Here is a 26,442-nt window from a genome sequence, read left to right as displayed (position 1 = left end):
TTTTTTAAAATAATACTAATTTTATTTCATTTATCAATTCGAATATAAATTTTAATTTTAAATTTATTTATTTTTTAAAAATACCAAAATTAATGCTCTAAAAATATTCTATTAATTAAAGTGGTACTAATTTTGAATTGAATGTCAGTGGCACCCTAGCTTGCTCTCTATATATAACACTAACACTCACACTCTCATCCTCAGATTATAATACATACTTCTCCAACATCCTAGGATTCTCAAGTGTAAGCGTTGTCACTGAAATATTATAATACACTCTCTCATCTTTCACGTATTTTTTCTTCTATTAATAATTCTATTCATTTATGCAACTAAGTAATTAATGTTTTGAAATTATTAGCACATGGTTTAGCTAATTTAGTATAATAGGGTGTTTTGAACATGATGTTTGGATTGCAGAGAACTGGAAAACATAGAAGAACCAATGGATTCCGATGCTCCAGTCATACTACAGAGCGAAAAGTTAGCAAAGGTTTGTACAAATCATATCAATTGTATTGTTTTGGATTCGTTCACAATTTCACATAGTTATTATCATTAGTAAGATAGATGGAATCAAATTAAACGAATAAATCTAAGGTTTGGAGCGATTTAATTTATAATATTTTAAAACCTGAATGATCATTCCTTTACTTCATTCAACATACGATTTTATTTTCATTTTTTATTTCCCAAAACTTTACACTTATTGTTTTTGAACTATGTATTTATTAAGTATATTATTATTATTATAAAACTTCACATTATTTGTTGTGCGAAAAGATGTTTATTAATTTCTTTCATATTCAAAACCCAATCCAAATCAACCTCATTTTATGGTCATTTGGTTTGGATTTTTTGAGATAATAATTACTTCAATTTTTTTTAAATAATTGTCGCATTTTCAATTTTAAAATCTTAAATTATTTTTCTACTTATAATATAATAGTAACCATTAATTAAGAAGGATTTAGCTATTTTATATCTTAAAGATGTATTTTATTAATAATAATAATAATAATAAAATTTAAAATTTATTATATATTCAATACATTAAAGATATAAAAAAAATATTTATTTAATAAATTTTAATAAAAAAAATTTATGGTATTTTATCAGTGTAATGTCTATTAATAAAGTTTCAGTTTAAACAACTTTTTGGTTTCTATAAAAAAAAAAAAACTAATTGCTTTTTTATTTTGGTTAATAATAAATCTTTTATAGTTTTGGTCCAATAAAATTTAAAATGTTTCTATTTTAGTTTTGTCTTAGCTTAATTTATTCCATTAAGTATTAACATAACATTTTCAATAAATACGTCTTTTCACAATAACAATTCTACTTGTCAAGACTACTATTTAAATTTTACCGGATCAAATAAATAAATAAATAAATAAAAGACCAAAATTTTATTTATGCCTAAAATTTTCTATTATTAACAAAATGGTTTAATATGTGTAATTTTTTTTTTTTTTTTACAGTATATAGTGGAAACTGCTGTTTACCCTCGCGAGCCACAGCTTCTTAAAGAGCTGAGGGAACTGACTCAGAATTATCCTAGGTTACTAACATATATATGTAATATACTTAAATGAATAAAAATTATATATATGTAATATTTTTTAAAAATATAAAAGATAAAAAAGCTCAAAACCTTTTCTATTTAAAAATTAGAAGGATAAAGAGTTTAAATCATTTTTCATACTAAAAAGTTTCGAAATTTATTATTAGGGGTTTCATGGGTACTAGTCCTGAATCAGGCCAACTACTGTCAATATTGTTGAAGCTATTGAATGCCAAAAAGACGATTGAAATTGGAGTGTTTACTGGCTACTCTCTTCTTCTTACAGCTCTTAACATTCCTCTTGATGGAAAGGTTTGCACAATTTTTTATATTTTATTTAGAGAAAAAAATAAATAGATTTCTAATTTTTTAATTCAAAGATAAATAAATTATTGACTAATTGAAAATACAAAAATGTCTTTCATCTTTTAAAATGTGAGACATATAAGTTCTTTTGTCCAAAATATACAAGGACAAATAAGTCATCGAGAGAAACTTATATATTACATGTTTTAAAATGTGAGGGACATTTTTATATTTTTGATTAGTTAGTGGCTTAGACTTGGTATGATAAAATTTTTTAAACATGTACTCATATTTTTCAAAAGTACAAACACCTCGTTTTGTGTTTGATAAATTAAAAAGTCCACGTGCTTGTATTTACGGTTTTCAAAAGTTAGGGTGCTAAAATCTATTTATCGTTTTCTATTTTATTTATTATGTTTATTATTTAGTCGTCTGGTTATTATATTTTATAAAACTTGAAATTATAACAATATTTATTTATCTTATTATTTAATTTGCTATAGTATCTTTTTACTTGCTTCAACGTCTTACTTATGTTAGGAATAAATATAGTAGGAAATAAGATAGTTTATAATTGAGATGAAATGTCAATATAAACAACAAAATAAGAATATAGTTTTGATATTGCTTTAGACATTGAGCAAATAAGGAAGCTTAATAAAGTATTTAATAGTCAAGATAAGAAATTATTAAGTCTTGTAAATCTTTCACAAGAGAGAATTCATTCCCTATATGAATTAAATTTAAAATAAATCCAGCATATATATTTCAATTTTCTTTTTATAAAAGAAAGACGTTATAATTATTGCAGATTACAGCCATAGATATTGACAGAAAAGCTTATGAGGTTGGGTTACCATTCATCAAAAAGGCTGGAGTAGAGCACAAGATTGATTTTATAGAGTCTCCAGCTCTGCCAATTTTGGACAAACTATTGCAAGATGTAAGCATTTTTCTTTGCTTGGAGAAACATAGGTTTTGTGAGAAATTAAGGTTTATATGCTCTAGCAGCAAATCAAATCATTTAATTTTTATTATTCATTGTTTGTCATACAACAATGTAAATTTATTTATTTTTAAAATGATATCTATATCCATACTTTCATACTATATATAATAGCAATATGATTTATTATATATATATCCATATATTTTTTCTTTTGTTATTTTGAAAACTTAAACCCAAAACCTATTAATTAACTTATAATCAATTTGTCATCTCAACTAATTCCATTTTTATTGCTTTTACACAGAGTGAATAGAGCAAGCAAACGACTTGATTTGTTCACAGAACATTTAAAGAATTTCTCATATAACCTTTGTTCCTCTAATAATTTAACTCTGTCTTTTTCTTTCCTTGATTTCCAGACAAAAAAAAAAAAAAAAAAACTTACTAATTATTTCTTCTTCTTCTTCTTATATTCTTGGTATGTTTTTGTTGTAGCCTTCAAACTTGGGAACTTATGACTTCGCCTTCATTGATGCTGACAAATGGAGCTATGTGAAGTACCATGAGAGGCTCATAAATCTGGTGAAGGTTGGTGGGTTGCTTGTCTACGATGACACACTCTTAGGTGGATATGTTGTGTGGCCTGAAGAGGATGTTGAAGCTTCTCACAGACCATATCGAAAAGCTTTAATCGAAGTCAACGACGCACTCGCCACAGACCCACGCGTTGAGATCGCTCTTGCTTCTGTCGGAGACGGACTCACTATTTGCAGGCGCATTGCATGATATACTTAAATCATACTTTCACTTTGAATGTCAAACCTTAATAAACTATATACGGATAAAAACGACGAGTTATTTGATTATTAGTACATGGTTACTCACATGAAATTGTCTTATGTGAAGACGATAAATAAAAACGGTTAGATGACATTTCAGTCAAACATGTTAAATCATCTAAAGATTCTCGTTTAACAACTTCATGTGGTGACCACCTTATTAGTACTATGATGTTTCATTTGTACGTGTGGTGTCATATAACAGAATCTTAAGAGACAGTTACTACTGAACCATGGGATAATTGATTTGTAGTAACCATATATATATCAAACAAAATAAGGTTGTATGCTTCGTGTTTGTGGCCTGCTGTTAAACGAAAATGATGAATTAATTTACTATTTTGGCAGATATTTATTTTCACAAATTCTTCATAGATTTCCAAAAGATAAAACAGACAAATGTTGGTCAAAGAAGAGACTGTTAAACATTTGGTTAAAATGAAGTAAAAGAAAATACCATTGTATCATTATATTTGATTCAGAACCATATATACAATCAAGAACACAAGTACAGGCACAGCAATATGATTCAGAAGAACAAATAAGGTCTGAATTGTGATATATCTTTTCCTCCAACATGAAATTTGGCCATCAGTTGGAAAAAAAGATAAAAATATACTGACTTGCAAAGTTGATGAACTTTCAAGTTTCTAATGTTATTTGTTTTAGAAGTTACAATCATCCTCATCCCAAAACTCACATAAATCAATGAAAATTGGTTACTGCATCTATAATTCCTGTCTCTCATGCAGTCAGAATTAGTGTATTACTTTTTCTTTTATGGTATAACATAAAATGCACACGATAGTGATGGAGATACCGATCGAATACAGGCATGTTGACCTAATCGAATACCAACGGTGAACACGTTCATCAATGTCCTCAAACAATGCAATTTACGCAAACTTGACAGTTAGTTTGTCTTAACCTCTATTGATTGCAAGGTTTCACTCTTGGGGCAAATGTTTCGGCAACAAGCAAAGGGAAGGCGATGGTTGCATCGCAGTGGACCTGGTTTAATGAAATCAACATATTTGTAAGCATAGAGATTAAGACAAATATTTATTCATGACTTACGTTACATAAATCTTTAGAAGTCCAACAAATATAACAAGAACAATGGACATCAGCATATTTTGCAATTCTGCTAATGTTAGTAGAAATCATGGTTGTATTTTATAATATAAAATTGGATGAACCTTGGAATTTTCAGTCATATTCTAAATCAGGATGATGATTGATGATATTAGCTGGCTACAATAATCCAAAAGTATGAAACTATAGCCATAGCATTCACCGCAGCAATTTAGAGAATTCTGACAAGAAGAAAAGTAATTGTGAAATCATATAGACGATGTACCTTAACAGTTTTTGCAGATCCTCGTATTTTTCCCCAGGAAACAGCTTCATCTGGACGAGCTCCCGAATCACTACCATCAAATTCTTGTGCGGTATTAATAAAAACAGCGTAGTCTGCACCATTACGCATCATATTGGCATTGCAGATGTGATGCTTTGGAAGACCACCTCCTAAAATAATCATGCCGGTCTTCCTAGGACTCGCATGTACAGCTTCTCCATTCATGGCCCTTATATCTGTTACATTGAAAAGTTGTCATTCTACACAATTCAGATTCACTCAGGAAGTAGGAAGGCAAAAGAGAGTAGAAAAGACCTTGCACTATGTCTACAATCAGACCCGGGTTGCGGAACGAATGGAAGTACAGCATGTCCCCCAATGAGCCATCGGTTAAGCCCGGACAAAATACTGGAATATTGTTCTGGAAAACATGAAAGAAACTCAACAATAATTGTGATTTTCTAAATCAATGCTGTTTAGAAAATCAGGAAATTTACACAATAACTACGTTTCATCGTATACATACATGATACAAGAAATATAGAGAAACAATAACCTAATGCTCGGAAAAGGAACTAGGCGAAGACTTGAATCAGGAACAAAATGCAGGGAATAACATGATTATAAAAAAACCTTTGCTCCCACAGCCTTACCTTGTATGCCCAATAAAGGTAAGAGCTTTCATTCTTTATTTCTTTACCCAATCGAGCAATCAACTTGGATGGTGTCCATATCACATTCTGTCAAAAAGGAAGAAGAAAAAAGAGTAAGATGAACAAGTGTCGGGAAAAACAAGTTTCAAGTAGCACCTGCTTCATCAGAGGTATGCCATTCAATTTTAAAATGTTAATCTATTTTAGTTAATTTTGTTAGCAACTTACCATAAACAAAACATATACAGAATAGTATAATACAAATACAGACGACACTAATATTGAAAAAGGAAAACAAAGACAGATGGTAAATAAGTCCCCATGCATCCACAAAAACTTACACACACTACAAGACAGCTATAAAATAAAGTACCTCATTATTTTGTTCTGTCAACATCTGATCAAAAATGGGAATAATCCAGTCCTCAAATTTGCAATAATTGTCATTAGGGACCAACAAATTACCAATACGATTCAATCCCTTTGAGCGCAGATAGGCTCCATCCAGAGAGAAATCTCCTTTGTATGTTGGTGCAAGGCACTTTATAAGATCTTCCTCAATGCCGCCAGTAGTTGTCACAATTACATCAACCTGTAACAGATCAAGAATTATAATACTATCACAATTTGAATTTAATTTATTTTTCCAAAGGAAAAAAAAACACTTCCTTTTGAAAATTACTTTTGGAATTCAACAAGTACACACTCTATCATTGTTCAAAGGCAATCAGTTAAATTTAAATTTATCTCTAATCAAGGGGATTAGCAACAATCAGTCAATGTGATGCTTGTCACCCTATTGATGAACAATCTAACAACAAAGTCTCTACTTTCACGATGCTATGCTACAAAATACTTGGTAGTGAACTAGAGATACTATATACATTATATGCACCAGCTACAAAAGTTTTTTCAATTCTTCCATCTTACAATCATTTTATGACACTACAAACAACACACTAAAACAGATATTTTTCCAGATACAACCGAAAACCAAACATTTATCATGTTAACACAAATTAAGGGGAACCAACTTCCCAATTTACGCTTACAGGATACTCACCATGTGATGTTGAACGAGAAACCGAACAGTGTCTCTAACACCAGAGGAGATGAGATTAGAAGTGAATCCCAGAAACACCTTGCACGTAACAGACCTTCGGTAACCCAAATCCCTCTCTTCCTCACTGCAATCATCGACTACTGGTTCATCAGCGAGCCTCCAATCTAGCTTCAACCCAGTTCCCCAAAAGTTGCAAAGACAATAACTTTATGAGCAAAAAGTCACAAAAACAAACAGATGGGGGGCACAAAGAAAAGCAAACAAAACAAACCATTTGATTAATGACTTGGATTGCGTCTCCTAGGTTTGAAGCTTGAAAGCCAGTGGTGACCATGGACTTGAGAAGCTGATGATAATTGACGCCTTGGTTGAAGTCATAGCCTTCAATTTTGGTGCATTTTCCTTCTAGATTTTCGGATTCTTTGAAGACTGTGGAGTGAACTGAAGATAGAACAACATTATCTTCCTTTGCCTCACCCATCGAGCTGAATCCCAAGCTGAGAAGTTCTTGTGAAAATTGCAACACAGTACGAGGAGCACAAACGTGCTATGATACTGGGATAAAGTTTTATAACAACAAAACTCAATTCACAGATGAAGACAGAAGGAATATTTATCTAAACTAAAACACACAATATAAAAAAAAAAAAAAAGAGACAGAGAACAGATGAAGAGTGAAAGCTTAAGCACCTACCTGAGCTTCTGAAAGAGGTGATAATCGTCGCGGTGCCGGCGGCAGAGAGTGGAATATGATGTGTTTTCACTTTTCAGTGTTTTTGGTTTTAGGGATTGTGATTATGGTGCATCGTCTGGTGAAGTATGTTCTGTATACTTCACTATGAAGTATAGCAGTTGATCAATGAAAATATGACATGTGTCTCGCTTTATGGTGAGTGTTACTATGACTTTATATAATTTTCTAAGTAATTTCATTTGGATTAATCTCATAATAAGATTTTATCGGGTAACAAAACAAGTTTTTAATCAGTGAAAATCATAATTTTCTATTCTATTGGCAATTAAATTAGGGCAAGTTTTACTCTGTAGATAGTCTATTGATGTTTATAGATATAGATTTGTGGTGATAGCTTATGGTTATAATAAATTAATAATTGTCATAAACTAAAACCCCAAAGTGATCTCTGAGATTGGGCGAGTTATCCATAATCGTCCTTGACTTTCAAAATTTCCTAATGGTATCCCTCACATTCAGCTCCGGGATCCATAGTCGTTCTGCGACCCTTTCCGGCGCACAGTCAGCAAACGGAGTAATGATTTGGCACCTCCCATGCCATGCTGGAGCCAGCAACGACTAGCTGACGTGGCAAATCTTAATTTTTTACCCAATGTGGTCCTGGTCCCATTAAACCCTAGAAAATAAGAATGATGCAGTATCTCTTCTTCCCTTCTCCTCCGTCCCATAATTGTGGTCCACCATAATTGTTGTTCCGGTGGCCTAGGGCCTCTCGAGGTGGAGACGCTGTTCTGGAAGGCGACCGTTGACAAGCCGTTCTCGGTGGAGTATGTGAACGACATGCCGGGCTCGGCGTTCAGCCGGAAATGCAGGGAGGAGTGTGCGGCGGCGCTAGCGGAGTCAGCGTGGAATATGAGGGAGATTTCGAGGGCGAATGGTTCATTGTTGAGGTTCATGAAGGAGGAGATACATGGTGTTACTTCTCCAATGGTGTATTTGGCTATGTTGTTCAGCTGGTTCGCTTGGCATGTTGAGGACCATGACCTCCATAGCTTGAATTACCTTCACATGGGTTCTGGGAAGACCTGGTATGGCGTGCCGAGAGATGCAGCCATGGCGTTCGAAGATGTTGTTAGGGTTCATGGATATGGCTCTGAGATTAATCTTCTTGGTGAGTTTTCTTCACTTTTTGCAAGGGATAACAGAATGTTTGTGTTTTTGGACTTTGGATTTCAATTTGCATTGTTACTATCCCCAACTCCCAAATTTTAGCTCCAAGTATGCAATTTGAGCTTCGAGCTTCCAATGGATTTCAATTTGCATTGTTACTATCCCCAACTCCCAAATTTTAGCTCCAAGTATGCAATTTGAGCTTCGAGCTTCCAATTTAGGTCAATATGTTCAGCGAAATCAAGTTGAATTGTTATAGTTTTGACCAGAAGTGAAGTTAGGGTTTAGTTAGCTTTCTGCTGGACCAGAGCATAGTTTGTTAATTGAAGCAAGCAAAATTCTATGCAAGCAAAATTCTATGGGACGGAGGAGAAGGGAAGAAGAGATACTGCATATAATAATCATTCTTACTTTCTAGGGTTTTAATGGGACCAAGACCACATTGGGTAAAAAATTAAGATTTGCCACGTCAGCTAGCCGTTGCTGGCTCCAGCATGGCATGGGAGGTGCCAAATCATTACTCCGTTTGCTGACTGTGCGCTGGAAAGAGTCGCAGGACGACTATGGGTCCCGGAGCTGAATGTGAGGGATACCATTAGGGAATTTTGAAAGTCAATGACGATTATGGATAACTCGTCCAATCTCAGGGATCACTTTGGGGTTTTAGTCATTGTCATAGGAAGAGACAAGGTCTGAAGTTTGGCAGGAATTTGTAGAAAAAGTTGAATGATATTCATGTAAGGAGGCTAATGCTTTGGTTTGGTAATTATATTTTATTATGATTAATTAAGTTAACTTAATTAGGGGCGTATCTTGGACTTTTAACGTTTTGGACAAAAAGTTGTTTTCATGTTTAAAACCGAAAAATATATAAGAAGAATATCATAAATTAACATTATTGTTACTCAATACCTAAAAAACAAAAATATCACTACTACTATAATTACCAAAAAAAAAAGGATAAACATCACTACTACAACTACGCCGTACCATTTTGGGCTTTGGAAGGTTATGAAAAAATCTACTCGACCCAAAGAAAAAATATATGACCCACCATTCAATGAGTTAAACCCATTCTCAGCCATTGTTTACCCCACGTACACAGAGCTAAAAACTGAACAAAATGACCATCACTTGAAGTGTTGCCTTTCTTCGTCCAGTGACTCTAATTGGATTGCGGAGAGAAGTATCGCAATAGACGCATTCATCCTCGACGCCATGAGAGAAGTTCCACAAAAACACGCCTTCTTCTTTAACGCTGCGAAAGAAGGACCAGAGGAGACGCCTTCTTCTTGGACACCGTGACCTGCGTCGGGGATGACGGAGAGAAGAACTACAAGAGGTGCCATCATCTATGATGTCGTGACCCACGGCATGAATCTGATGTGACTTGCTTGATCGACATAAAACAGAGAGTTGCCTATTGAAGTCTTCTTGTGTCTTTCGCGGTCGACAAAGAGAACAACAATCGGGCAGTGGCGCAGCTTCAGGTGAGCACAGAAGTTAATTCCTATTGTGGATGTTCAATTATAAATTTCTAATCATGTAGATATGCACCGTGTTTGAAACAATTCTTATAATTTCTCTGAGTTCCATAATTGTTGATGACAATGTTATTCTCTAAAATAATAAATTTTGCAATTTCATTGGCGAAATGTGATTTAAATTTTGTTGAATTTTTAGTTGAGGTAGATTGTTACAATAGCTTATCTCCTTCTTTGGGAATCGAAGACAAGGCAAAGTCAGAGATCTTTTTGTTTGGGGGCTTGGCTTTGTTGATTTTTTCTTCAGCTTTTTTTCAGGCTTGTGGTTGTTTTCCTTTAGATCCAGTGGGAGGATATTGGCACCGGTGTGCGGTTGAGGCAGTAAATTTTTATTCTGAGATACCATTTTCAATATGTTTGTGTGTGAATATTTATGTTTTACGGCGGAGTGTAGAGTTAAGCTTCACTTAGGTTGGCTTGAAAATTGAGTTTTTTTAATTTAGCAGTTGAATGTGCTAATAGCACCAGAAGATGTAGTTTTTGTCCCTGTAAAATGTTAGGAAATAATAACTGGTATTTGTTAGAATATATATTTATTTTGTCACTTAGAATATTTGATAACACACGGTTTAAGGTATACAGTATAAAAGGGGTAAAGGTTGGATTTAGAGCGTGTATTCTGTATTGATATCATTGAAATTTATTATTTTTGTTGAATAAATTGAAAATGGTTGTCTAAGTTTTGTTCCTGACAGTAGAAATGGACAGTAACCCTTTTGGATTAGAATAAAATAAATTGCATGATGTTTTGTCATTGTCATAAATGTGAGAATGCATTTGTTGACCCTTGAAGTGGAGTTAACATTTTTGCAACTAATGTTTGGGTGAAACGTATAATATTTCCACATCAATCATGTCTCGGCACGATGCAATTCTTTTGATTAGTTGGTTTGAATCCTACCTTTAGTTTTGCTAATGAAGGTAGAGTAGCTATTTAATAATCTTGTTATGTAAAAGTAGGATTTTGTAGTTAGTGTTGTTGACTTTGTGGCTTAAATACCGTATGTGATAGTGTTGGTCTATGTATTGTTCGCTTGTTTTAGGAATTTCTGTTCGATTAAAATTTGACTGATGGAATGCTATGGTGGGATGGACAAGATAATCAATTTGTCATCGGATGAAAGTCAATCTGAGTTAGGCCTTCCAAACAATGATGTTGTTGATGAGGATGATTTAGGAAAGGCTGAGTTGTTGTCGGATGAGGATGGTCGTGTGTATGGAGACGTGATTGGGTTGAGTGTCGAGGACATAATGAAAATGGTGTTTCAAAGTGAGGAGCGTGCATATGAGTTTTATTCGAGGCTAGGGAAATGCAACGGATTTGGGATCTATAAGGGAGACTATGCGAAGGATGAAGATGAGACTATAATGAGAATAAGGTTCTTCTGTAACAGGGTTGGCCTAAGGGATGGAAAGCAGTACAACAGATTAGACAAGAAGAGATCTCACAGGCCTGAGACACACACGAATTGTCAGGCCTTGATGTTTGTATACCTTGATAAGGGGAGCTCAATTTGGAAGGTTCGGAAAGTAATCCTCGAGCTTAACCATGAACTGATGCCTAGGGGAATGGTTCACATGATCCGAAGTTGCCGGGTGATATCTGGGTTCGCAAAGGGCCACATGGATGGAATGCATGCGTATGGCTTACCGATATCTAAGATACTAGGGTACATGAGCTGGGATTGAAGGTGGTTATTCTTCTTTGGGGTTTACGAAGAAGAACACATACAACTACATTGATCGTAAGAAGCGTGCAGAGGTTGGTATTGGAGACATGAACGCTACTATAGTCTACCTAGAAGGCAAGGCAGCTGTTGATCCCATGTCGATGGCCCGGTACAATTTGATCCCATGTCAACATTTTGGGGACGTGGTAGCATTCGATTCCACAATGCACCCTATTCCTCTAACATCTCTCCAAACATTTCAACTTGTCCCAAAAGTTCCTCGTTTTCCTTCTCTAGTACATGAATTTGCGCATTCAATCTACCAACTTCTTCCACCCTGTCCTAATTCAAATGTTCTTTCACACGTCGAAGAATCTGGTAGTTGTAATTACGAACGGTATAACCAGTAGCAGAAAGAATCTTATCAAGCATTGTGAAAGAAACTTCTTGATGAGCAAAGCGTTCCTCATAGTACAAAGAACCATGAGCCACAAGATCAAGACCTCTGCCATTGTGGGGAAAAACCACCACAAACCCAAACAGCACTCGTTCATCGTTTGAGTTGATTTCCTAAGGAACAAAGAGTAGGGAACCAATTCCAAAGAATGAGGATGCTCGCATCAACATGAGCTCCATGTCTTCCACATACATGAACTCACCCTCTGCCCCTGGCTCTGCAACTGCACGACCCAATTCTGTATTAGTTCAGAATCATGCACATCAATAACATGACAGTTGCTTTGCCATTACAAGATTGCTATATGAAAATCGTGACAGAAGCTTAAATAGAAGGAAAGGAAGTTAAAGCTCACCATCTACTTAAACAGGGTTGCTGCTACCACTACTACTACCTCCACAGTGCTGGCTGTTGGCTGCCACTCCCATGGAAGAAACTTGCTGAGGGGAAGGGATTGAATAGAAAGCACCTTCTAACAATCTTGACGGTCTTCTTCTCACCGGTTGAACCTGTGGTGTTGGCTGACGAGAAAAAGGAGATGCGGTGCTGCGCATCCAAGCCAAGGCCTCCGACAAGTCATGGAAGCCACGGTGTTCATTATTTCGGAAACCGTTCACTTGTTGGTCGCATTCCTCTCATGACCTGTAAACGCTAGAGACACAACCTCTACAAACCGCGTAAAACTGAAAACGTCCGGCTTCGGTTGTCATGACCATGAACGCATACGACTCTCCTTGTATATTCGAAGAAGAATGGGGGATAAACAAGGCTAACACCACTAAAGACATTTCATTTAAATATGTGTCACAATAAATATCCTCTATCTCATCTACGGAGTACTACAATACAAAAGAACAAAGAAAGCATTTTAGGAAAAACAACCATTTGTACCCATGAACTTTACGAACGCTGACAAAAATACACATTAAAGAAGGAAACTAACGTTGTATCCATCAAAGATGGATTTCGTACGACAAAAGTATCCAAATCCTAAATTTATGTTGGCTTTTTAATAAAATTCCAGAATTACCCCCACAATTATCTTCAACATCAACTTCCAACCATCTCTTCTTTCCCACTCAAACTTTCACATCCCTCTATTACCACCACCTTAACCACCTTCTTTTTTCTCTTCTACTCCACCACTGCTACCATGACGGCATTTCCATCTTCATGAACCCATCTCCAAGAAACTTGATCACCGACACAACCTCTCCAACCGGATCCTTCTCCCCCTTTTTCTCCCCCTCTTCCCCAAACCCCGCGTCATCTTCGTCACAATCAACGCCACGCACCTCCATTGCCATTGTGGTTATCGGAGTCATTCTCTGACTTGACAAATATCCTAACATAGATATGATTGGAGATTTCTAAGAGAATTTGAATAATGAATACACTCAATTGGTTCAATTTGGGTATAGATAAAAACAAATAAATTATTAGTTACAGGAGATTTGTTCAACTTCGTTAATTATATAATAAATTTGTAATTTGTACTGTTGTATATATAGGACCTTTCTCCATGGAGTCCATGAGTTTGAAGTGGACCTAGGAGGAGTTGAATCGCACCACAGGAAGGGACCTTGCGCGTTAGATCTCGGTTCAGTCTCGCTTTCGGAGCTTCTCCATCTTGTGGCGACATTAGACGGGGTCTTGGCCGGAGAGGCATTGCGGCATCTCTGTGTAACGGCACTACTGGAGCTTGAATCCGGTGGCTCTAAACTCTGAACTTGCCACTATGCCAAGGTATAGATGATATGTGCATGGGCTTGAGGCGGCGTTGGGACCGCCGTAGAGTTTGGGTGGCTGCAGCTGAAGGTGGTAGCATTGCGTGGGAACGGATGGATTGCCTGGTTGCCTAGTTGTCGTCTTTGTCATCGTCAGCGTGGAAAGATGGCGGCAGTGGTGGTTAGTGGAGTAGTAGAGAATAGATGTTGGTTAAGGTAGTGGTGTAAGACCCAAGACTTTTGAAAAGTCCTATTTTGAAACTAATCTCAAATCATATATTTATTTACAGTTTTAATTTCAAAAATTCTTTGTATTGAAAATAATTTAAGGTAATTTTGATTAATTGGATTTGAAATAAATTAAGGTTTTTATCCAAACTCTATACTTATGGATTATTTTTCTATTTATGATTTAAAGTTTTAGAAATTCAAAAATAATGAGGTTTGGCTATTTAAATCAGAATTTCATATAATTTTATGACTATTGAATTCATTTCTATAATTAAGTTATAAAGTTGGTAGTTATGAAATAATAAGAATTTCATATGATTTGATTTTAGATCAATTATATTTATATCATTCAATACTTTAAGTTTTAAGGATAAAGAAAATTAATTATACTATGTATTTCCAATTAGAGAAATTGATTGAGGATCAATTAGTATTTTTATACCACAAATAATATTTTAAAGTAATTTTAGAGATTAAATTAGTTTTCAAATTAAGTCCCAAAATTAGTAATATTCACACCACCCCAGCCGCGTCCAGCTCGCACCACCATTGTGCCACGCTCAGCTGCCGCCGTCCCTGCGCCGTCACCATTGTGCTGTCGCGTCACCACCAGGAGGAGGAGAAGAGGCCGTTGTTGTCGTCGAGATTGCTGTCGTCCATAGCAGCTGCCGTTCGTACTCTAGCTCGTCGCCACCATCGCTGACCGCCGCTGCCACCGCGCCACTAATCGCCATCGCGAGGGAGACCAGGACCGAGGGAGAGAGTCGCGCGAGGAGGAGTCGCCGTCGCTGCCGTTCGCGAGAGAGAGCGAGACGCGTTGCGCGGGAGTCACCACCGTGGAGTGTGTCGCCGTTGAGAAGCCGTTACCGCCAGATCCACCGCTGCCGGAGCTTCTGGCCGAGCTTCTACCGCCGGAAACGCCATTTCCGGTAAGGGTTTTTAAGTTGGCTTTCGTTCCTTTTGAGTTTCCAGAAGATTTTCATCGCTGCATGTTTGTTACAATCGTCGTCGCCAGAGTTCTGGTCGCCACTGCCGCTCAAGGTGGTTGCCGGGGCTGCCGCCAAACCGGTGCAGCTATCGCCGCTGTTTCGTTTTCTTAGTTCGGTAAGTATTTATGTTTCGAAAACTCCTGCGTTAGTATTCTATTATGTTTGGTTATAAACTCTGAGGTTTGGTAATGTAGGTTCAAGTTCTGTATGTTGAATGCCGCTTTTAGGTTGCTGTGAGTGCTGCGAAAGTGATAAGGGGCTGAGTTTGTGGTTGTCGTTGGTTCCGGGCTGAGAGGAAAGAGTTCAGTTGATGCGTTTGGGTTATGGTTTCGACGAGTCGAGGTAGGGGCTTTTTATACAAACTAATTTATTTTAAATGGGAATTGTTAGAAATAGATATGCTGTGCGAAATGTATTTCTGGTGATTAGGTGAGTCTTATGAATTGTCTGATTTTGTCTTGAATGAATATGGTTGCCTATTTGATTGAAACAATGTCTGATTTTGATAAATTGGAGATTTCTGAATTGGTTGATTTGGATTGGTTTTGATAATCTGAAAGTTGAGTTTTTGTTTTATTTGAAATTGATTTGGTCTTGAATCTGTTGGAAAGAGTTGAGGATTGGTTTGGTTGGAACCCGGAAATGTGGCAAAATCGAAGTTTTAGGGGAGATGCTACCGAAATTTCTATAAAATCCGAGATTTTATTTGAAATGGTATTTTAAAAAAGGAATGGATTATGCCTTGAACTGTATTATTGATAAATGGATTATGTTTGGACCCTTTTATTAAGGAAATTATTATATTTTGAATGTAAACTATTTTAGAAAAGAATCATGTTTTAAAGCCGATTTAAAGATGAAAATATTTAAGTTTTGGAATTTGATCAAGTAAGTAATTTGAGGGATGTTTAATGGAGTTCGATTAACTAATTTCACTTTACGACATTTTAGGAAAAATTTGAAGTATTTTTTGAAACTTTGATTTAGTAAAGCTGAAACAATTTCTGAGCCTTTGGAAATAGATTTAAGAATGAAACTGAAACTGGTTCTCGGTTTAAATGATTTGGTTTTGATTTAAATAAGTTGGTTTTGAAATTGGTTCGGAATATTTGGATACATGACTTGGTTTTGGTTTAAATTCAATTTTATTTATTCAAATCAAGAAGTTAAGGTTTCAGAGGTTTTCAATGAGTTTAAGAAATGAGTTAGGTTATTCTCCCCTGAAGTCTTGAGACTCCGCTGAGGAATTTTATGACCAAATCTTGATTTAGAAATGAATGATTCTAAGTCTTTCAAAAGAGATTTTGATTTTGACATGGTTTTGTGATGGTTTGGAAGTGTTAGAAAGATGTGGAATGTGGCTCCGTTTTGAAAAGTGATTCTTGGCAAGATGTGAATTGAATACATTTGTTATTTAAAAAAATGGGCTAAGAATGAATTTGAAATAAGTTATTGAGCCTGATTGATTGTGGATATCATCGAGATTGATGAGTTATTACTTGGTAGGCATAAGGGCCGGGTTCGTCCCGCTTATGCTGAGATGAAATTGTTGATAAGTCGCTTGCGCCTGGCAAGGATGGTGGTTAATCCCGCTTGTCGAGGGTGCGGCGCCCGTGTAAGGACAGTGGTTAATCCCGCTTACGGTGGAGGCAAGGACGGTGGTTTAATCCCGCTTGTCTATGGGACCTACGGATAAGGACGGTAGTTGGATCCCGCTTATCCTAGTCGGCTTTGGCAACATAACCGACAATGTGATATCACAGCCAGTAGGACAGATATGCATCATATGCATTTATGTGACATTGTTTGGGTGTGCATGTTGTAATTGGTTTGCCTATGTGAATACTTATGTTAACTGCTAACTGCTATAATTGTTGTAATTGCTATTAATTGTGTTTGAACTACATTAATTGTGATTGTGTTTGATTGGTTGGTTTGTGATGAATTGGTTGAAGATTGAGTTGTTTGGGCCAGGGGCCGTGTTGGATTGGATGGGCTTGAGGCCGTGATTGGTATATTGAGTTCTAGTTCTGTATAAAGTATCTGACCGGTTCAACATAGACTTAATGAACCTATGTTAGGAACGGGATGATCATTTATACCACGTAAGTAACTGCTTTCATGGTTGTGGTCTAGAAAAGTATGAAAAATCAAACTCTTACAGCATAGACTTAATTGATTCTATGCTTGGGACATGTTGGTCATTCATACTATTTAGGGAAAAACTTTTCAGATTTTACAAGAAAGGAAAAGGTTTTGTTTTAAAATAATTGAGAAATTTACCAATTCTTCGAAAAGGATTTTCTGAATTTTGAATGTGGACCCATGGTTTTTGGAAAGACTCATAAGACGAGCACTGATCACTGTACTCTAAGAATAGTTTTATTTTACGTATCTTGTTATAGCAATTTCTGTAATCCTATAGTGAGAACAAGTGAGGACGACGTTCTCACTCCCCTACAGGTTATTCCTTTTCAGGATATGGACGTCGAAGCTTCAGAAGAGTTATGTTCATTTTTCTGTTTATTCAGTATTTTGTATTATCTTAGCTATTATTTTTCTCTCGCCTTATATCTTTATTAAGTTTGTAAGAGGGATAGAAAATTATAATATGTATGTATGTAAGCTAGTGTTTTGTGTGTGTGTATATATATATATATATATATATATATATCTTAAGCTATTGTATCTGGTTTGTATGTACATTTATGTTTATGCTTTCAATGAAAAAGTATTTTTTTATTAAGGTTTTGCGGTTTTAAGTTTTAAACAGGCTTTTATTTTAGTATTAAATATGTTTAGAGTTGTCGTAATGCCTAAGCTATCAGAGTGGAGCAGTTGGAAGCGTGACATTCGGATAATGAGGGTGTTACAAGTGGCAATGGAGGTATTTGAGATTTGAGAAAGAAGAGAGGAAGGGTTGAAGATAAAGAATGGGATAATTCTAAAATTTTATTAAAAAGTTAATATAAATTTAGGATTTGGGTACTTTTGTCATACGAAATCCATCTTTGATAAATACAACATCAGTTTTCTTTTTTAATGAGTATTTTTATTAACGTTCGTAAAATTCATGGATACAAATAGTTATTTTTATAAGCATTTTATAATCCATCAATAAAATCCATCCCCTCACCTGCACACCCAAACCCACGTGAGTGTGCGCTACCTTAAACTAATGCATAAAAAACTCATTTCAAATAAAATAGTAATCACAATAATAATAACACTAATAATAAAAATTATATTTACAATAACAATACTAACCGTGATCAACAAAAATAACGATTGTCATAACTTTAATAATGTTTCAATGAACAATAATAATATTTAAATTACAATAAAATAAAAATATTAGTGTATAGTATGTCCAACTTTTTAATTTATACAAATATTGCTAAAATTGAATGAAAAGAAATAAAAAAAAAAAGAAATAGAAGTGAAATTTAATTTTTATGGGTGTGTTTGAATGGAAAAAAAATAAGATAAAAAGATATTGAAAGATAAATAATTTATGTTGTTTGTTTGGAAAGAAAAATAAAAAAAATGAATTAAGTTATATAATAACAATATTACCCTTCATATTATATAGTAATATTATTATGTATATAATTATTATGTAAATATTTATAAATGTCATTAAATAATAACAACAAAATTTAATTATATTTATAATATAACAAGTTAATAATAATAATAATAATAATAATAATAATAATAATAATAATAATAATAATAATAATAATCACAAAATTAGAGTGATCTATTTAGATATAAATTTTATTTTTGTTTAATACTCATCCCAATACATAAACTGGAGATAATTTCAAGAAGAAAAAATATCTAAATCAATAAGTACATGTACATCATTTTAAAGAGGCTAACCGATCACATTATATCATTTGATTAATATATTATGTCTTATATTACACTTACACATACACATCAAATAAGTCTTACATGATAACACGTTAAGGTCAGCTAAAAACAAAATTTACATACGAAACTAACAAACTTAATACTGGGACCTCTTTGATCAAGTCATTACTAATAGCATAGACTTCTTTGACTAACTCATTACTTATAGCATAGTTAACAATAGTTATGGTTATGAAAGTCACAAAATACAAAGACATGAGGTATTTTCATTATAAGCCTTAATTAAGTCATAGATATGTTACCCACAAAATATAAAGATACTAGTACATTTCTTGATCTTAAAGTTATATTTGTGCCCGTCTCAAAATATTAGCCACATTACTAGGACTATTGTTCCTAGAGTGCACCTGCTTCTTTCATCAATTCATATAATGTGGCAAGACGTATGTCAGCTGGAACACCAAAAAATTCTCTCAGCTCTATCTTCTCTGCATAAAAAGCGGTAACACCTCATGCGCAATTCTGGCATCACACCTAAATTCTCTAACTCAGTCCACACGTCATTTTCAGAGTAAATTCGAGGCCTACTTTGCTCAAGAATCACAAGACCCCTTTCAGCTATTTGCACTTGTTGTTTAGCAATTTGAACTTGCTCCTTAGCTACCTGCACTTGTTCTTCAGCTGTTAACACTTGCTTTTCAGCAATATTAATTGATCTCTCATAAAAATAATTCCCATCTTTCATCATCTCAATCAATGCTTGAATGACTTGACTCATTCTTTCCATTTCTGATTCTAATTTATCACTCATGGTTGTTTTGCGTTTAGTACCTCTTGATGATGTTCCTTGAGAGCCAGTTGATTGGTTAGATAAACCAATTTCAGGACTATGATCCATTGTAAAATTAGTAGCATGAGGAGTAATTGGCTCATCATTCCACTCCTCTTCCATATTTAAGAAACTATCATCATCATTCAAGTTAATTGTTTCTTTATACTTCTTCTACCTTTTCACTTTTTCTTTGGCACTTTCAGCATATTTTCCTGTTGTCCTGTCTGTACCATATATCTCAAATAGTTTATCATAGTGTTTAATTGAAGTACGCATCCACTTTTTCACTTCTGGTTTTGTCTAAATTAAATAGTAGAATATTTACTATGAGTATGTCTATATGTAAATATATATTATTGAAATAATTCTTCAATATTTACTAGTGAAATTTAAAACAAAAAAAGATAGTAAATGCATAAAGTTTACCTTAATCAATTCTTCCCAAACTTCAACTTCAGCCTCAAATATTTTTGTAATTGAATTCCAAGAAAATCCACTAAGCCCATGAAAATGATCATAACAAACTCCAAAATGATCTTTTAGAGTCTTGAGTCTATTCTTAAGATTCTCTTTGCGGAGGTGATTACCATAGATAGATCTCAAAAGTGAAAGTATATTGTCATATGCCATTGTAGTAAATGTGCCATTCACTCTATTTCCTTTGCGACATTCTTCAATCAAAGCATCAATGAAGGTTGTATCCATTTCGTCGGTCCATCTTAAGGTATCCCGACTAGTGGCCTCACCTTGGCACGATGCTCTTTTTGCCATTAACACTTGTCAATCTACAAAACAAGTGGATAGAAATAACATCCATAATCTTAAATCAAAATTTTTGTAAACTATCTTATCAGTTATTCAATAAATAAAGATTCAATACACTCCATAAGTATAACATGTGACAACTTGATTCAATAATTGCACACCAAAGTCATTAAACAGAATATAATAACACATCAAGAGGTAACATGAATTCAATAATAACAAATCAAAGTTATAATATCAACTCAGCGCACACATAATACAACTAATAACTTTATTTGCAAAATTTTTTAAACGAGTGATCAGAGCCCTAGTTGATAGTTAGCCCACATTTGAGCAGCTATTTCATCCCTTAACATGGCTCCCCGCCTATAGTCTTCATCTTGTTCATGTCGAACTATTTCATCCTCTTCTGGATTATTTTCTTGTAGTTCTCGGTCAACTTGAGCTATGAGATGTGGATCAGGATCTACACCCATTAAAAAGTTATGTAATATGCAACAAGTTAGCACAATTTTAGTCATAGTTTCAAAGTCATAATGTGGTTCAATGCCACTTGTGATTATTGCAAATCTTTTCTTCAAAACTCCAAATGACCTTTCGATAACATTTCTCAATGAAGCATGATGAAGATTAAATAATTCCTTTTCATTTTATGGGCCACGTCTTGCATACTCTTTTAAGTGATACCTTACATCTTGATATGGGATAATTAATCCATGCTTCAGCATAAATCCAGCATCCCCAAGATAAATTTTTTCTACAGAATCCATCATTTAAAATGATTAATTTAGTATAAACACACAAACTACTAATCTTTACCTACTAATGAGACAATATAGTTTTATGTACATGCTAACCTCATGGAAGTTTAAGATTATCATCCCTCGATAATGCATTCTTAAGAACTTTTGAGTCAAATGTTGTTCCTTCCCAACCTGTTAATACATAAGTGAACTTCATATCGAAATCACATGCAATTAATACATTTTGTGTCGGCCAGTCTTTTCTCCTTCGAAATTTGGGTTGATCTACTATGGGTACTTTGACACGAAAATGTGTTCCATCTATAGCTCCAATACAATCCTAAATAATAGTCCATTATTTAATAAAGTAACATGAAATTGTATATATCAATCAAAATTATTTATTCATGTAATTGTACATGTCCATACCTTAAAATAAGGATAAAATCTATGATTGTGAAGGATCGCTGGAGAAATAATGGATGCAGATGGTTGTCGAAGAAATTCATCTTCTAGTAAAATAATTGCCCGTAACACAGCATGGAAGTGGCGGCTAACAGTTTCTCCAGACCGGTGGTAGAAAAAAGAAACGGTTCTAGTTTTCACATTATGAACTATTATATACAAGAACCTAGCAACTTGCTCCTCTACTGTAACATGTTTTGTATCTCTCACTTGACATATTGCTCTTAATTTCTCACACAATTGAAGAAATGCATCAGGGCCCATGTGTAGGATGTCACGACACCTATGAGTTTCTCTTAACTGTTGCATTAAAGTAGCTCGAATTTGTTCTCGTCCAACCAATTTATGGGAGATGGATTTGTCAACCCACGTAGACATAAATCTCAATAAATATAACATGTGCACGATGTAACATATCATTGTTATTGTGCATAATTTCTATCGTCTTTTCCAATCCTCCCTCAAAACTATTAATATATGTTCTTCGTTTTCAAGGGTTAACATATTTTCTTGATTATCGAGCCCAAACTTAAAGGAAAGGTTTAATGGAAAATCACAATTAAAGATGTCTTCCATATTGGCGACCAAAAAACTTTCTTTATGATCAGCCTTATCTGTTTAACAAGCACTTTGTAGTTTCAAATGTATATATCGTAGATTTACAGCACCAACAAAAACAAAGAAATATAGCATCATATGTTAAGCATAATCAATGCAGTTAAATAACTAGTATTTATATATATGACCTCCTAATCAAAGAATATAATTAATTGTAAAAGAATCTCAACCAATTGAAAGATAACAATTTTTTATACCTTTCGAAAAAATTTAAACATAAACTACATATGAAAGAAAAAAAAAATAAAAAACACAGAAAACGAAAGCAACTAATAGGTGTTAATGTGGTTGTGGGTTTAAATTTACATAAAAATGAAAAAAATTATAGATATATAGAAAGGAGTATTTTAGAAGAAAATTATTAAACACTATAAAAGAGAATTTTTTTTATATATAAAGACTATTCACATTAAGATAGTAATTAATTTGTTATATGTTATATCATAAATTAATTTAATCAAATATTTAAAATTGTTTAACGTTTTTTTAGCTGTCCTTTTTATATAAAAAAATTATTTTAATCATCTTCATCACCTATCCATGTGAGAATTATTTATGAATTTTGTGTACAAATAAATAAAATAGCTGAATAGTTATAAAAGTGTAGATTATGGATCAAGTTTGCGAACAAGCGCGGTGGACCAAGTTTACTTTGCCGTGAAAGGTAAGTTGTTAATTTCTATCGTTTAATAACTTAGCTCTCTAATAATAATAATTTGTGTCTCCTGCGAAATCAATTAGTTTATTTTAAACCAAGTTTACTTTACCAGTTATATTTTCGATTGGAATATTTTATCGAACTGTTTATAGACATAAAAGTTAACAAACTATGAATCAGCAATTTTTTATTGGAGCATTTGATCAAACAGTTTACATACATGAAAATTAACAAAGTAATAAATCAAACCAAAATATAATCTCTGTCCATATACTTCAAAATTGAATCACAAACACAGATCCATCAATATATAGCGTCAAATGTGAAATAAGAGCAACATCAAAAACTTATCTATAGTCTATACACATATCAATTCTTTCAACTCTGATTAACTTATGAATTAGTAAGTTTGCATTTTTTCATTGGAGTATTTTATCAAACAGTTTACATACATGAAAATTAACAAACTAGTAAATCAAACTAAAATGTAATTTTGTCCCTATACTACAAAATTGAATCTCAAACACACAGATCCATGAATCTAAAGAATGAAAGGTGAAATAAGAGTAACATAGAAAACTTACCTAATTTTACCAGTAGATGCAAGACGCTGTGACCAGAATGGTTGAGCAGTAGTGGAAGAATGGACCGTTGGTAACAGTTGCAATGGTTGATAGTGTTGGAAGTGGGTAGCATACACGGCTGAGTCCCAGGTTGAAGAAGAGTCTTCGAGAAAAAGAGAAGGGTAGGGTTTGGAATGATGGAATGGAATGAGTTTTCTTTCCGTTTTCTCGCCTTACTTGGAGAGAAAAGTTTTTGGTGGGTCCCTTTCACTTTTTGTTACTGTTGTATTTTTCCCTTTACATTTTCTTTCAAAACCAAACAAGTGAAAGTACACATTTTCCTTCTATTTCTTTCTGTCCATATTAAATTCTCCCTATTTTCCATCTAAACAAACATAGCGTTAACACAAATGAACCCCTTACAAGACTAGGTAATCATCTTTTGAATTAGACCATATTTCCAACACAATTCACTCTTAAAATAAAGATCTTGTTCACTGTTCACACACCGCATCACAAACCATCGTTGTCAATTCATCGTAATCAGTGTCCTTGGAAAGGATCAGATTAACTTCTTGGTAACCCTCACTTCATAAACCCTACACCCTACTACTAGAACTACTATTAATACTATATATTGTTATCGCTAATTTTATGCCTTTTTTATTTACGTAAATATATAAAATATTTTAATTTCCTAAATATACACAAGGCAAATGTGTTGCCAAATTTTGCATTCCCAATTTAGATGAAGCGTCTACAAAATGGATTTTGTCATCATTTCAGACGCGGCGCCCAAGATTAGGTGCATTTTATTTAGAGGTCGCCTTGTCCTATTTTAGAATAGACACGGACCGGATTTGATGTTTACTCTTTTTTAACACTATAACAAGAATAATAATGCATATTTAATGAGATTCAATTTTTAATTTATAATTTAAAATTTTAAACTTGATTTATTTAAATACTAATTTAACAATTTATTAATATCTTTTGTATTAGTATTTTAAATTCATCCTAAACCCTTAACCTTAAACCCTACATACCCAAACTTGAAGTATCTATTACACACAACTAACAAAACCACACTATCAAAATTACACATAGCTTATTACTGAACTACATATAACGTATTACTGCCTATTAAACACCCCTAAAGTATGAACGGAGCATGCTTGTCCTCTGTTACATTGTCCGATATCATAGACCATATTTCTAAACTATCATAATATTGTACCAAGTATTCTTTTTAAGGTCCTAACCCTAAACCCTAAATACCTAATATTACATCGCATATTATTCGACTAATTTCAGCCTTTAGGTTAACCCTAACCTAATTACGTAATTGAATCAATATATAAACTTTTTAAATTTTTCAATGAATATCTCCAAACACTTAACTACTTGAATCAATATATAAACATTGTAACTTCCCGACAACGATGCCAAAAACTTGATGACGGCTAGATACTGGTTTAGAATTTATGAAATTAAAAACAACAAGATTCGTTATGAGTATAGTCTTAAACCAGTAACCAACCCTATCAAAGTTTAGAAAAATTGTCACAATTCAAATCAAATACCACAAGTTTTAAATCCCAAGTCATTCTCCCATGGAATTGTAGTTGGGTGTGTGTATTATTGACTATGAGGGATCGAGATTTTCATATCACTAAACAAGAAATATAAATGGCAAAAAAATTAAAGAGTAAAACAATATCTAAATGACAAAACAAATTAAACTAAGAGCAATAAAGCAAATTAACTAAGAAAGATACTGGCAAGGGTTGATGGTTAAGGATCAATATTCTTGTCACTAACCACAACATGATAATTACAAAGAGCAAACACAATTCATCAACCTCTAAATGGCGAGAAAAGTCAACCAGAATTAATTAATCCTAATATATAAGTTCTAATCAACTTACTAATTGAATTAGCAAAAGATTAGCGTCAATGAAAATAAGATTAACTAAAATTTTTAAATTATCAATCAACTTGGACATTAGTAACTCAAGGTCACCCAAGTTACCAACCCAAGCCAATAATACAAAATTCTATTCTATAACTAAGAAATGCATTTTATCGAACACTCAGGAGGTATAAAAGCAAAGCATCATAAATTACAATAATAATAAAATTTACAACTAACCAAGACAAGAAAGCAATAATAACAACTCAAATGAACATCAATAAACATGAAAAAATTCAAACTGCATTAAAAAAAATTGAAAATTCAACAAGTGTTCATAAACTAAAAATAGCAAAAAAAAAAGGAACTAACAATTAAAACTAAGTCAACTAGGATGGTAGAACAAGAAAATATAAAGAAAATTAAGCTAAAACAAGACCAAAATCAAAAACTAAAGAGAAATTAAACTAAAAAATCCTAAAAATCCTAAAATTCTAGAGAGAAGTTGGAGCTTTTCTCTCTCTAGAATCACCTAAACTGTAATAAAATCTAAACTAAAATTACTTAGTTGATCTCCTTTGATCCATGCTTTAAATGCTTTAGAAATGAGTTGGATTGGCCCAAAAATGGGCTTGAAATTGCGAGCCACGTGTTCTTTTAAGTGAGCCACGTGCTTGGAGTCATGCGTATACGCCTATGGTGCGTACGCATGAATGAAGATGATGCGTGTGCACAGCCCATACCTACGCACGACTTGGAGAATTTGCAATCTTTATTTCCTCATGAATCCT

The 26,442-nt window shown here is 33.8% G+C and overlaps 3 protein-coding genes across 8 annotated transcripts; 2 read left to right on the top strand and 1 right to left on the bottom strand.

Moving 5' to 3' along the window:
* The first annotated feature begins 159 nt into the window (after positions 1–159).
* On the top strand, positions 160–3,950 carry LOC112751320 (cation-dependent phenylpropanoid and flavonoid 8-O-methyltransferase 1). Of its 2 annotated transcripts, XM_025800411.3 has the most exons (6): positions 160–245; positions 421–493; positions 1,482–1,561; positions 1,732–1,876; positions 2,682–2,813; positions 3,315–3,950. In XM_025800411.3, exons 2-6 carry the CDS (start codon positions 446–448, stop codon positions 3,603–3,605), a joined length of 696 nt encoding a protein of 231 aa, XP_025656196.1. In that variant the 5' UTR covers positions 160–245; positions 421–445; the 3' UTR covers positions 3,606–3,950. The 2 variants fall into 2 exon arrangements, with proteins under 2 accessions (XP_025656196.1, XP_072074002.1); XM_072217901.1 differs by lacking the exon at positions 1,482–1,561 and having other exon boundaries at positions 180–245.
* Positions 3,951–4,102: 152 nt separating this feature from the next.
* LOC112751318 (deoxyhypusine synthase) lies at positions 4,103–7,615 on the bottom strand. Of its 4 annotated transcripts, none has more exons than XM_025800408.3 (8): positions 7,429–7,615; positions 7,006–7,289; positions 6,735–6,902; positions 6,045–6,263; positions 5,672–5,758; positions 5,334–5,439; positions 5,019–5,254; positions 4,103–4,669 (listed from the first exon to the last, which is right to left on the bottom strand). In XM_025800408.3, exons 2-8 carry the CDS (start codon positions 7,213–7,215, stop codon positions 4,589–4,591), a joined length of 1,107 nt encoding a protein of 368 aa, XP_025656193.1. In that variant the 5' UTR covers positions 7,216–7,289; positions 7,429–7,615; the 3' UTR covers positions 4,103–4,588. The 4 variants fall into 4 exon arrangements, with proteins under 4 accessions (XP_025656193.1, XP_025656195.1, XP_072074000.1 ...); XM_025800410.3 differs by having other exon boundaries at positions 6,735–6,898; positions 7,429–7,610; XM_072217899.1 differs by having other exon boundaries at positions 7,425–7,591.
* Positions 7,616–9,671: 2,056 nt separating this feature from the next.
* On the top strand, positions 9,672–17,962 carry LOC112751321 (protein FAR1-RELATED SEQUENCE 5). 2 transcript variants are annotated; one of them, XR_011872843.1, is made up of 2 exons: positions 9,672–10,088; positions 17,680–17,962. XR_011872843.1 is itself a non-coding variant. In XM_025800413.2 (2 exons), exon 2 carries the CDS (start codon positions 11,214–11,216, stop codon positions 11,829–11,831), a length of 618 nt encoding a protein of 205 aa, XP_025656198.1. In that variant the 5' UTR covers positions 9,672–10,088; positions 11,186–11,213; the 3' UTR covers positions 11,832–13,240. The 2 variants fall into 2 exon arrangements, 1 of the variants encoding a protein (XP_025656198.1); XM_025800413.2 differs by lacking the exon at positions 17,680–17,962 and adding an exon at positions 11,186–13,240.
* The last annotated feature ends 8,480 nt before the right edge of the window (positions 17,963–26,442 follow it).

The sequence above is a fragment of the Arachis hypogaea genome, chromosome 15, assembly GCF_003086295.3.
Source record: "Arachis hypogaea cultivar Tifrunner chromosome 15, arahy.Tifrunner.gnm2.J5K5, whole genome shotgun sequence".
NCBI lineage: Eukaryota > Viridiplantae > Streptophyta > Magnoliopsida > Fabales > Fabaceae > Arachis > Arachis hypogaea.
This window is presented reverse-complemented; position numbering and strand designations above follow the sequence as displayed.

Bases quoted from the DNA above. Each gene is read 5' to 3' on its own strand.
- LOC112751321 (XM_025800413.2), top strand. From the start codon at position 11,214: ATGGAATGCTATGGTGGGATGGACAAGATAATCAATTTGTCATCGGAT.
- LOC112751320 (XM_025800411.3), top strand. From the start codon at position 446: ATGGATTCCGATGCTCCAGTCATACTACAGAGCGAAAAGTTAGCAAAG. The intron at 494-1,481 runs GTTTGTACAAAT...TTTTTTTTACAG, and splicing joins AGAGCGAAAAGTTAGCAAAG to TATATAGTGGAAACTGCTGT. The intron at 2,814-3,314 runs GTAAGCATTTTT...TTTTTGTTGTAG, and splicing joins TGGACAAACTATTGCAAGAT to CCTTCAAACTTGGGAACTTA.
- LOC112751318 (XM_025800408.3), bottom strand. From the start codon at position 7,215: ATGGGTGAGGCAAAGGAAGATAATGTTGTTCTATCTTCAGTTCACTCC. The intron at 6,903-7,005 runs GTTTGTTTTGTT...ACTGGGTTGAAG, and splicing joins TCCAAGTCATTAATCAAATG to CTAGATTGGAGGCTCGCTGA. The intron at 5,759-6,044 runs GTACTTTATTTT...CCTTTTTGACAG, and splicing joins TGACAGAACAAAATAATGAG to AATGTGATATGGACACCATC.